The sequence below is a fragment of the Juglans regia genome, chromosome 16, assembly GCF_001411555.2.
Source record: "Juglans regia cultivar Chandler chromosome 16, Walnut 2.0, whole genome shotgun sequence".
NCBI lineage: Eukaryota > Viridiplantae > Streptophyta > Magnoliopsida > Fagales > Juglandaceae > Juglans > Juglans regia.
Genome location: NC_049916.1, coordinates 14,906,719 through 14,918,266, shown reverse-complemented (window position 1 = coordinate 14,918,266; position 11,548 = coordinate 14,906,719). Strand labels below are relative to the sequence as shown.

General features: G+C 40.1%; 1 protein-coding gene and 1 long non-coding RNA gene across 2 annotated transcripts; one reads left to right on the top strand and one right to left on the bottom strand.

Moving 5' to 3' along the window:
- Positions 1-1,134: 1,134 nt before the first annotated feature.
- LOC109016314 lies at positions 1,135-2,015 on the top strand. Its single transcript, XR_004798620.1, has 3 exons — positions 1,135-1,145; positions 1,443-1,852; positions 1,956-2,015. It is a non-coding gene; the product is annotated as an uncharacterized LOC109016314 (long non-coding RNA).
- A 7,853-nt stretch (positions 2,016-9,868) lies between these two features.
- Positions 9,869-10,940, bottom strand: LOC108986504 (transcription repressor OFP12-like). Its single transcript, XM_035686751.1, has one exon. The coding sequence runs from the start codon at positions 10,783-10,785 to the stop codon at positions 10,123-10,125; it is 663 nt and encodes a 220-aa protein (XP_035542644.1). The 5' UTR covers positions 10,786-10,940; the 3' UTR covers positions 9,869-10,122.
- Between the last annotated feature and the right edge of the window lie 608 nt (positions 10,941-11,548).

Below are 11,548 nucleotides of genomic sequence, written 5' to 3'. Positions count from 1 at the left end.
GGTTGGTGAAGTTAATAGAAGGGATCGGAAACGGGGACAAAACTGATCTTTGTATTTCCAAGGATGGAGTTTTGAGGTTTAGGGGTAGAGTATGCATACCTGCTGATGATGAACTAAAAAGGTTAATTCTTGAAGAGGCACACCGTTCTTTGTACACTGTTCACCCAGGGAGTACCAAGATGTATCGGGATTTGAGAGAGTCCTTTTGGTGGAATGGCATGAAAAGAGAAATTGCTAAATTTGTAGAACAATGCCTGACTTGCCAACAAGTGAAGGCGGAACACCAGAGACCTGCAGGATTATTACAGCCACTTCAGATTCCAGAGTGGAAATGGGAACATATCTCCATGGATTTCGTGACAGGTCTACCAAGGACCGTAAGCGGGCAAGATGCTATATGGGTGATCGTGGATCGCTTAACGAAGACCGCCCATTTTGTGCCCATTAAAGTTTCTTATAAACTAGAGAAGCTAGTTGAACTGTATGTGCGGGAGATAGTGAGGTTGCATGGAGTGCCGGTATCCATTGTGTCGGATAGAGATCCTCGTTTTACCTCTAAGTTCTGGCGAAGCTTACAAGAGGCAATGGGTACTCAGTTAAGTTTCAGTACTGCTTTTCACCCTCAGACAGATGGACAATCAGAAAGAACTATTCAGATTTTAGAAGACATGTTGAGGGCATGCTTGATGGACTTCAAGGGATCTTGGATGCAACATTTACCATTGGTTGAGTTTGCATATAACAATAGCTTCCAGGCTAGCATTGGGATGGCACCTTATGAGGTTTTGTATGGCAGGAGATGTAAGTCTCCTTTGTATTGGGATGAAGTAGGCGAAAGAAAACTTCTAGGGCCAGAGATTATTCAGCAGACCACAGAAAAGATAGATATCATTCGGGCTAGAATGAAAGCAGCTCAAAGCCGACAGAAGAGCTATGCAGATAAACGCCGCCGTCAGTTAGAGTTTGCGATGGGAGATAAGGTATTCTTGAGAATTTCACCAATGAAAGGAGTTATGAGATTCGGAAAGAAAGGTAAGTTGAGTCCTAGATACATTGGGCCGTTTGAGATTCTTGATCGGATTGGACCGGTGGCGTACAGGGTGGCTCTACCACCGGCGTTCTCGGGAGTGCATAATGTGTTCCATGTGTCCATGTTGAGGAAGTATATACATGACCCCACTCACATCATAGATCATGAACCCTTGCAGATTCAAGAGGACCTGACCTACACCGAGGAACCATTGCGGATTCTGGACAGGAAAGAGCAAGTGTTGCGGAATCGAACTATTGCTTTGGTTAAAGTATTGTGGAATAATCATGCTATCAATGAAGCATCTTGGGAATTCGAGGAAGAGATGCGAGTTAAGTATCCTCACTTGTTCGAAGAGAATTCTTATAGCTTGTAGCGAATTCCGAGGACGGAATTCTTGTAAGGGGAGGAGGATGTAAGGCCCAGTTTCTTCATCAGTGGCCCGGATCAGTGCGTGTAAATGGCCCAGCCATTTTATTGTCTAGTGAGACCACCGAGCGGCGTCGTTTTGGGAGGTATGTTTATCTCCTCTGTTTTCCGTTTCTTTCTCCCTTCTCTTCCGCAGTTTCGGTTTCTTCCGCACGTCTCTCGCGCACGTCTCCTTCTTTTCTTTCGGTTTCTTCTTATTTCTTGTTGCTGCGTTAGTCTGTGGGTTCCGATTCTCTGCCCTAGTTTCCTCATTGTTGCGGTTTCTCTCTTGCACTGCTTATTATTCCAGTGAGTTGCCGTCTGCTACACTCTGTTTTCTCTCCATTTTCACGTTTCTGTTCTTCCTCTACAAGTCAGCGAGCAGTACCTCTCTTTCCTCCATTTTTTCGACTGGTAAGTGTTTCCTTCTCATCCCTTTAGGTTTCGGTTTCATATACTGAAATTGTGCAGATTCTGATCCTTAGTATTTGGTTTGTTTTATCCTCTGTTTCTGCAGTTTCTGTTTTGGCCGTGAGTTTTGAGTAGCATTTTGTGAGTTTTCTGGTTGCTGTGCGTGAGAGTATTTCGGGTTGGTGAGTTTCGGGTAAGCATTGAAACCTCTGCTGGTATTTCTCATTGCCGTAACGTACTCATGCGGTTTTCCTCTTCGAATTTATTTTTGATTCTATCCTCTTTCTGCAGTTTTTGGTTGCCGTGAGTTTGAGTTGTATTTTTCGTCGGTTCTTGAGTTTCCGTGACTTGTGATTCCTAGTTATTGGACTTTCAGTTTCTCGGGTAATCAGTGAAGCTAATTCCGGAGAATCTATTCTTTTCTTTCACTGGTAAGCCATGCTCGGTCTCGGTCTTACGCGCACGCACACACACTTCACCTCAAGTCAGTTTATTTCACTTCAATGAAATATTTGGAGGTGTATTGTGAGTTCTCGGACACTTTTTGTGAATTAACAAACACTTTGTGTTGGATTTGGCTTGGAATTGTGAATTGTTTTGGGTTGGTCGAGCAGTAAATCGAGTAATGCTTGGGATTGTTTGGGGGCTGTTTTTGTGCTATATGGGTTTCTATTTTGACCGTTGGGAGTGGAGATTAATAGTTGGAGCTGCATTGTGGTTGAGTTGTGATGATTGCTTGGAGTTAGGGGCCTTTGAGGTGGGGTTGATATTTTGGTTATTTGTGTTTGACGTGGATTTTGGTGGGTGTTTTGGTAATTGTTAAAAATTAGAATATGGTATTTTCGGGTTGAAATGCGGGCTGTCCAAATTACTATTAGTAGTATTAGTGAGTTGTTTTTGCTATACTATGGGTTGAGAATATGAGTGTTAATTATTAGATGGACGTTATATCAATTATCATTTAATACTCAGCGTATCTATATTATTTTTATGAATAGGTGACGAGATTGATAGAGATCATTTTCAAGGCTTAGATAATACGCTGCAGGAGTCAGGTAAGCGGGGTTCCTATGCTGGGTTTTATACAAGCTAATAAGACTGAGGTTGATTTTATGAAAACTTGCATAATTTGTGTTGTGTTGGGAACTTATGAAAACAAAGATCAACCTCCGTCACTTATCTGCATTATTCATGAAATCTGTGTGAAAAAAGGAAAATTATATTCTGACATGCATTGTGTAGACATGAGCTAAATTTTGTCATGTGGTTTCTGAAATCTGGAAAAAGAGCGATATTGGGAATATGTAAAGTTGTGCATTTATTTGTTCTGGCTTTTGTGTTCAGCGTGTGTAAACTGTTCTGATTCTGTTTTGGTACTCTGTAAATTTTTGATATAATATCTGAAAACCTTTGGCATGGTGTACTGGTTTTCGTATCTGACTCTGTCTCTGCTTTGCTCTGCTCTGCTCTGTGATGCTCTGCTCTGTTTGGGTTGGTACCGACTTCTCTGTCTCTGAGTGCACCCACTTTGGAAACAAAGTGGTTTTATTGTGGTCTTTCCTGTGTGCACACTCGGGGCTCCGAGAAGAATAAAGGAAAGATTTCACCTCTGTCTCTGCCTGGTTTGGCCACCGGGGTTAGCACAACCCTACCACAGGGGTGAAACATGGTCTCTGCTCTGTTTGATGCTCTGTTTTGATCTGATGATAATACTCAGTTTATGTTATGCCAAAGTACCATGGGTTTTACTTGTTTTAAAACCATCGCTCTGTTATTTTGAAAATATGTTCTGTTCTGCATGATAACTCTGGAAAATATTTTATTCTGCATACTCTACTTTATAAATGCTCATGTTTGCACGCTAGCATATGATTTCTGCTTACTGAGTTGTGATAACTCCCCCCCTATCATGATAATATTTTTCAGATGATGTGGAGAGTCCAAATGAGGACCTGGATTAGATTGGTGAACATGGTTAAGCTGAGGAGATGTAGTTGGAATAAGGACTCTTGATGTTCTTAGTTTTTATTGCCTTTAAGTTTTAATTAATTGTTTGGGTTTAGTAGGACCTATGGTGTTTTCAGTTTGGTATGTTACTACCGGGAGGTTATGGACCCCTTTGATCTATTATTATTGCATTAAAGTTTGTGTGGAGTTTGTAATGAGATTATTGAGAAGATTTGAGATTGATTTCATTTATAAAGCTTTTGGAGAATTTTTCTTTGGATGTGTTGGGAGACATGTTTATGAGTGTAAAGTAGTAAATCTCCAAGCCACCCGGGTTTGGGGCGTTACAAAAGCGACATCGTTCTTAGAATATCAACAGAACATGTTTATTATTACATTTGCCACAGAATCGGATAAACAGAAAGTGATGGAAGGGCGACCACGGCTTTTTTATAACCATTTGTTCATATTAAAGCCATTTGATGGTTTTATTTAGCCGCATATGATGAATTTTGAATATGAACAATTATGGGTGCAACTACATCAACTAGGCATGTATGAATAAGGATTGCGGTACACTGATTGGTAATTCATTAGGGAAACTCCTAGAAGTTGATGTCCCAGAAGATGGTGTGGGATGGGGGAGATGTCTCAGGCTGAAAGTGGAGTTATGAGTGACTAAGGCGTTAGCAAGACGATAGATAGTCAATGTATATGGTAATTAGACATGGATACCGTTGATGTACGAGAAGCTTCCTAAGATATGTTTCACTTGTGGAAGGATTGTGCATGGATCAAATGGTTGCCCAAACTCTAGAATGTAGTCTGTACAGGATTCAAAATCAATACCATAATTTGGATCTTTTATAAAAGTAGGGGTTATTCTGAACAAAAATTCAGGATGGAGCAATCGTAGTGGTGCAAATGAATTTGCAAGGCCACAAAGGAACAATCAAGACCAAGAGAAGATCATTGACGTCGGTCGTGCTCTACCAACATTGGTGGAGAAGTCAGAGAAAAGGAAAGCCGCGTGGAGGTTGGAGGAAATTATGGGATTTCAAATTCGAAAGGTGATAAAAATGAGATTGAGGAGGATATGGCGGGAGAATAAAATGTGGGGGAATTAGAATCTAACCAAAACGAGCAGCTTGATTTTAGGAAGGAAATATCCCCGTGAAAGGCTTTCAACACCTCAAGAGGATGCGGTGGTGGGCTATGTTGAAAAAGCTCTAGTTTTTAGCAACAATGTGGATGATAGGCTGGAACTCAAAAGTATGGGTGGGCCTAATGGTTGGAAAATAAAAAATAATGAGAACTATGAAGAGGTAGACTTCGGAGAGAGTGGAGCTTAACTGAAGGATTATCGGCCAGTAAGAAATTGGAAAAAGCGAGCTAGAGAGAGGGGGCATGGAGTAACTGTTGGTCAAAAAAACTTAAGAGCTAAAACATTATATGAAAAGGATGGGAATTATGCCATTAGGCATGAAAAAGACAAGCAAGCATGAACTATTTGTAAAAATGATGCTGAGAAAACAGAAATAGAATTGGCGGAGGCTGCTAGTCAACCCCGCCGATCCAATGATTCTTTTAAGTTATAACTGTCAAGGGCGTGGGAACCCTCGGATAGTTCATAACCTTTGTCTGATGGTAAAGAAAAAGAGACCCAATTTTGTCTTCTTAATGGAGACAAAATTATGTGCTAGGAGATTTTGCAGTTTGAAGAGGAGGATGGGGTATGATGGGTGTTTTGTGGTGGATGCAAATGGTAGGAGTGGGGGTTTAGCGCTTTTGTGGAAAGGAGAATGCATGGTTGAGATTGCTAATTATTCAATCAGACACATTAGTGCCTTGATCACAGAGGAGGAAACTAGTTCTAAATGGTTACTAACTGGTTTTTATGGGTAACCAGATGCAACAAAAAGGTCAGAAGCTTGGGAGTTATTGGCAGTTTTAAAACCATCTTTTCAGCATGCATCATGTGTAATAGGAGACTTCAATGAAATCTTGTATAACAATGAAAAGAAGGGAGGAAGACCAAGGAATGAAGCCCAGATGACCAAATTCAGAGATGTGTTAGATGTTTGTAGTCTGTATGATCTTGGCTATAAAGGGGACAAGTTCACTTGGAGCAATAAACATAGTGATGGCACTTACACAAAGAAAATATTGGATAGGGCTGTTGCTAACCCACTATGGACAAATATGCATAAGAATTATTGGATAAAAGGTTTGGTGGCTAGGAGCTCTGATCACAAACCAATTCTAATGTGGTTTAGTGAGAAAGAGGAGGTGACTAGAAATGTGGGGAAGCTGTTACGATATGAAGCAAAGTGGGAACTGGAGGAGGATTGTGGCAGCATTATGCAGTCCAACTAGATCTCTGGTGTTAATCATGTTGATCCTATGAACAAGGTGCAAGGGCTTCTTGAGAGATGTGGGAAGGCATTTGGCAGATACAAGAATAGGGGGAAGGGAATAAAAGAACTGTTTGAAAAGTCGAAGGTGATCCACTATCAATCGAAGCTGGCGGTTCTATTGGAGCAAGAAGACATTAAATGGAGGCAAAGAGCTAAAAGAAACTTGTACAAAGAATGTGATAGAAATACTCGATTTGATCATGCTTGTGCAACACAAAGGAAGAGGAAGAACACGATCAAACAGATAATTGATAATTCTGGAAGTGTTCTGACAGAGGCAGAAGAAATTGTAGATGCTTTCAAGGGGTATTTTGAATATATATTTACCTCTTCATGCCCATCATCAACACCCATTGTAGAATGTTTGCATACTATTAAGGCTAGAGTATGAATGATAAGCTAGAATCCGGATGGATTTGGTGCATGCTTTTTTCAAACTCATTAGGAAACTGTTGGAGATGATACTAGCAAAGTAGTGCTCAACTTTCTGAATGGAGAGGGTATGCTTCCTTCCTTGAATTTTACTCATATTGCTTTAATTTCAAAGCTCAAGAAGTCTATGAGTGTGAATGACTTTAGACCTATTTCTTTATGTGATGTTTTGTATAAGATTATTTCTAAAGTCTTGGGTAATAGATTGAAGAGAGTGATTCCTTTGATAATTTCTTGTAATCAGAGTGCCTTCCTCTCGGGGAGATTGATATCAGACAATGTAATGATTGCTTATGAAATACTTCATTCCTTGAGGACACGACAAAAAGGCAAGACTGGAAGTTTAGTTATGAAGCTTGATATGTCTAAAGCTTACGATAGAATGGAATGGGCTTATTTGGAGGCTACTATGAGGAAACTGGGGTTCAGAGACAAGTGGATAAAGCAGATTATGGACTGTGTAAGATCAATTACCTATTCAGTTCTCATAAATGGAAAGGTTGGGGACATTATTTTTCCTTCTAGGGGTTTGAGGTAACGTGACCCTTTATCTCCGTACTTGTTTATCTTATGCGCTGAATGATTGAGCTCAATGATATCTGCAGCTGAGGAAAGAGGTGAAATCAGAGGGGTGTCAGTGAAGAGAGGTGGAACTCGAAACAATCATCTCATGTTTGTTGATGATTGCATCTTATTCTGTAGATTAAGGGTCAATGAATGGCTGAAGCTTCAAGATATTTTGCGTAAGTATTAGAAAGGGTCAGGCCAGGTGCTAAACAAACAAAACTCCTCATTCTTTTTCAGCTCTAACACTAGAGACAGTGATAAGAGAAGCATCACAAAAGCAACAGGTGGAGGAGTGTGTGGAAGTTATGATAAATATTTAAGGCTACCTATTCTGGTGGACAGGTCACAGCTTAAATGTTTTAGGGGTATTAAGGATTGGGTTTGGCAGAAGATTAGAAATTGGAAAACCTCCTTTCTTTCCCAAGCTGGGAGGGAAGTGCTCATCAAGTCAATTTTGCAAGCTATCCCAACTTATACTATGAGTGTTTTTAGGTTGCCAAAGAAACTGTGTCAGGAGATAATAAGTATGATCTCTAAATTCTAGTGGGGTACTAAGGAATGTGAGAAAAAAATTCATTGGAGGAGTTGGAATAATATGGGAGTTTCAAAAGATGAGGGGGGTATGGGCTTCAAAGATCTCGAGTACTTAATTAATGAAGCAGTGTTGGCAAAACAATGTTGAAGGATACTGCTGCAATATCCAACAACCTTGGTTTCATAGATCTTCCAAGAGAAATATTTCAAGAACATAACTATATTGGAGGCAAAGATCGGTAGAGGACCTTCTTTAATATGGAGAAGTATATTGTCTGTACTTAAGCTGCTGAAAGAAGGTCTAAGATGGAGGGTGGGAGATGGTAAAGATATCAATATTTGGGTACATAAGTGGCTACATACACCATCAACCTTCTTTGTACAGTCACCAATTAAGCTTTTGGATCAAGAGGCATGAGTAAAAGAATTGATCAATGAAGAGGACTATAGTTGGAAGGAAGACACAATTGCTAAGGTTTTTGAGAAAGATGAGGCAGAACAAATTTGTAGTATTCATATTAGTAGAACTGGTGGGGCAGACAAGAGATATTGGGGTTTCACCTTAGATGGGATATTCACAGTAAGAAGTGCGCGCATACTTCGTTTCTATGAACTTGAGGAAGATGCAACAAAAGGAATCATCCACAAGGGGTATGGTAGACAAGAGTTGGAAGAAAATATGGAGTATGGAGGTCCCTGGAGTGGTGAAGAATTTTATGTCGAAAGCTTGTCAAAACATATTCCCTACCAAATAGAACCTTCATAAAAAAATTAAAAAAAAAAACATTATTGATAATCCTTTGTGTATGGTTTGTCAGATGGAGGAAGAGTCTATGGTTCATGTGATGTGGAGATGCATTTCAACAAATGATGTGTGGATGGATGCAGCAAGTCCAGTTCAAAAATGGAATATAAATGAAGCAGACTTTAGGCAAGTATGGCAAAGATGCTAAGAGGAATTTACAGCAACTTAATTAGAATGGGTGGCAACAACAATGAGGAAGGTCTGGATCAGAAGTAATAAATATATGTTTGAAGGTAAGATGGAAGACCAAAGGAGAATTATTACAGGCACTGATGAATTACTAGAGGAATATAAAAGTGCACATAGTAGAGGAAAGAAAAACAGAGCTCTCAGCCCAGGTACAAACATCATTCAGAGGTGGAAGAAACCAGGAGATCGGTTTTGTTAAGGCTAACTGGGACGTTGCAGTGGATGAGTATATAATAGAATTTGGGAATTGAGAATATAATTCGAGACAGCCAAGGGGAGATTTTAATCTCACTTAGTTCTCAGAGGCCCTTCCAGTCCAAACCAATGCTAGCAAAATGTATGGTTTTGTGAAGAGTAATGAATTTGTGTCTTGAATTGGATATTCAAAATGACATTTTTGAAGGAGATGCAAAACTGGTTGTAGAGGCAGTTAACAGTGAAGAGGGAAACTAGTTATGGTATAGTCAAGTTATTGATGATATCAGAATGTTGCTAAAGAGTAGAGAAGACTGGAAGGTGAATTTTACCCCTAGAGCTGGTAACTATACTGTAGCACATCAACTGGCTAAATTGAGATTTTCTTATGAGGTTGGACAGGTAATGATCGAGGAGGGTCCTGGGATCATCTCAAGAAGTGTCTTAAAAGATAAACTTTGTATTTGATATCACATTTATGCAATAACAGAGATGTTACTTAAAAAAATAAATAAAGATCTATTGTAGAGTGCATCTTGCGTGCATGCATGGTAACATATATTTGGATTGAAATATAAGGAAACTGCATGCCCTTTGATCCCCACAACTATAAAGTTAGGGATCAGTACTGGCCAGATTGATGATACCCACATTACATATACTGTCGACCATATATAACTTAGAGGGATCGATATTAATGTCTCATTTATGTCTCCAAAAGGTACCTGGCTAGCTATGACAAGATGGGGCAATGAGTTAGCTAGATTAATGTTTTTGCTAATAGAGAAGCACTCCTGACTTCAATATGGAGGAAATTTTCTCACCTAAAAAATATTAGGTGAGAAAGAATATACTATAGAAAATTCAACATAAAATTAATAAAAATACTATAAAATGGAAAAAGAAATATCCTGGAAGCATCAAAAGGAATCATGAAGGTTAAAGCTGAATTAATTATAAACTACACAAAAAAGCTGGATCGGACCAACGTTGTGTCCCCTCGACTACATCGTCAAACATTTCCTGATAGCCACGTTACATATACATGCGTACTGTCCTAATTTTTTATTTTTTATTTTTGGTGGAAATTGGATTCCGACCTTTAATTAATTTCGCCATTGTACTGGAATTACACAGTTATTGGAGTAGCAATCTTATAAGGATCCGCGCGCGGCGCGAGCCTATCTTCAACCGCCCGGTGGCTGTGACATGAGGCCGATTACTAGATCCGCAAAAGCTCCCAGAATAAACTTGTGGGTGCTCTTAGGGTTGAGTGCAAGATAGCATAATAGAAGCTCGTGCAAGAATTCCCAGTTGGATTTCACGTCCACTAACTCACGCGCCTCCACCATCTCTTGCATGGAGCGTCTGAAGTCGGCGTAGGGGTCCGGGGAATAGGTTGGGACAGCCACGCTGTTTTCAAACAGCTTCTCTGGTACTGGTTCTTGGGCGTGGGCAATGTATGGTAGGCTTGATTCATCAGTGGTGGATTCAACAATGGAGTTGGAGGGGCCTGGTGAGGAGAAGAAGAAGCGATGGGAGGCAAAGGCGGATGCAAAGTCTTCGGCATTGGTGGCGGTAGGGTCGGGCTTGTAGGAGGAGGAGGCGGCGGGGGACTTGCTGAGGGATTTGGAGGTGGAAAACTCATTAAAGGTGTGATCATCATAGAGGGAGTTGAAGTTTCTAATGAGGGTTGATGAGGTGGTGGTGGAGGGTACTAATGCATGGTTATGATCATGATCTGGGAGCTGTGGGACGGGACTCATGGAATTAGGGGATTGGGGCGCGAGAGGCCATTTGATCTTTGTGAAACAAAGGTTGATGTTTCTTCCATGAGTGCTAATTGGCATCCTTCTTATTCTTGATCTGAAGGACACACAAGGAGAAAATGAGAGTGATCAGATAGGTAGACAAGGTGAGAAAAAGAGCCGGGATGAAGCTCTTATTTATCTGTGTTAGTTGCGTTTCGAGACAGAGAGAGAGAGAGAGTGAGGGAGAGAGAGAGATTATCATATGGGTGCGGCTACTATGCCGCCCCATTTTGACCGCTGGGCTTACCGCCCAGCGTAAATTCTTTTTTTTTTTTTTTTCTTTTATCTTTTCATATTTTTTTTACATATTTAAATACATTTAAAAAATAAAAAAAATATATTAATATATTTAAAATCACTTTCTTAATCACTAAATAAATAAAAAAAAATTAACCAATAGTCAAATAAAAGTGTCACTTTGAAGAGGCACTACTGCAAAGTAGTGTTTGCAGTAGTGTTTCTCTTATCAGCAGATGATGATCAAGTGGTGTTGTTTATAATCAAGTGGCTTTGTATTTGTGGGTTGTTTATCTACAGTACTTAGGGCCCAAAGGCGACTGGAAAGCCGTAGGGGCCAGAGTCCAGACCGTGCAGAGTAAAGTGGACCACTTAAATAGTACTCAAAATTTGTTTGCGTGGCAGTTTTTCCTTTATACGTTTATTTGCCAATTCCTTAAAATAAGCAATAAAGCTGATGGGAACTGTCCAGCAATAATATTATTGAATGGAAACTATTGGGGACACAATTGAATCTCACAAAGTAGGGGTGCCCCGCTGCCCGCCCTGCTTCTGCCCCGATCCT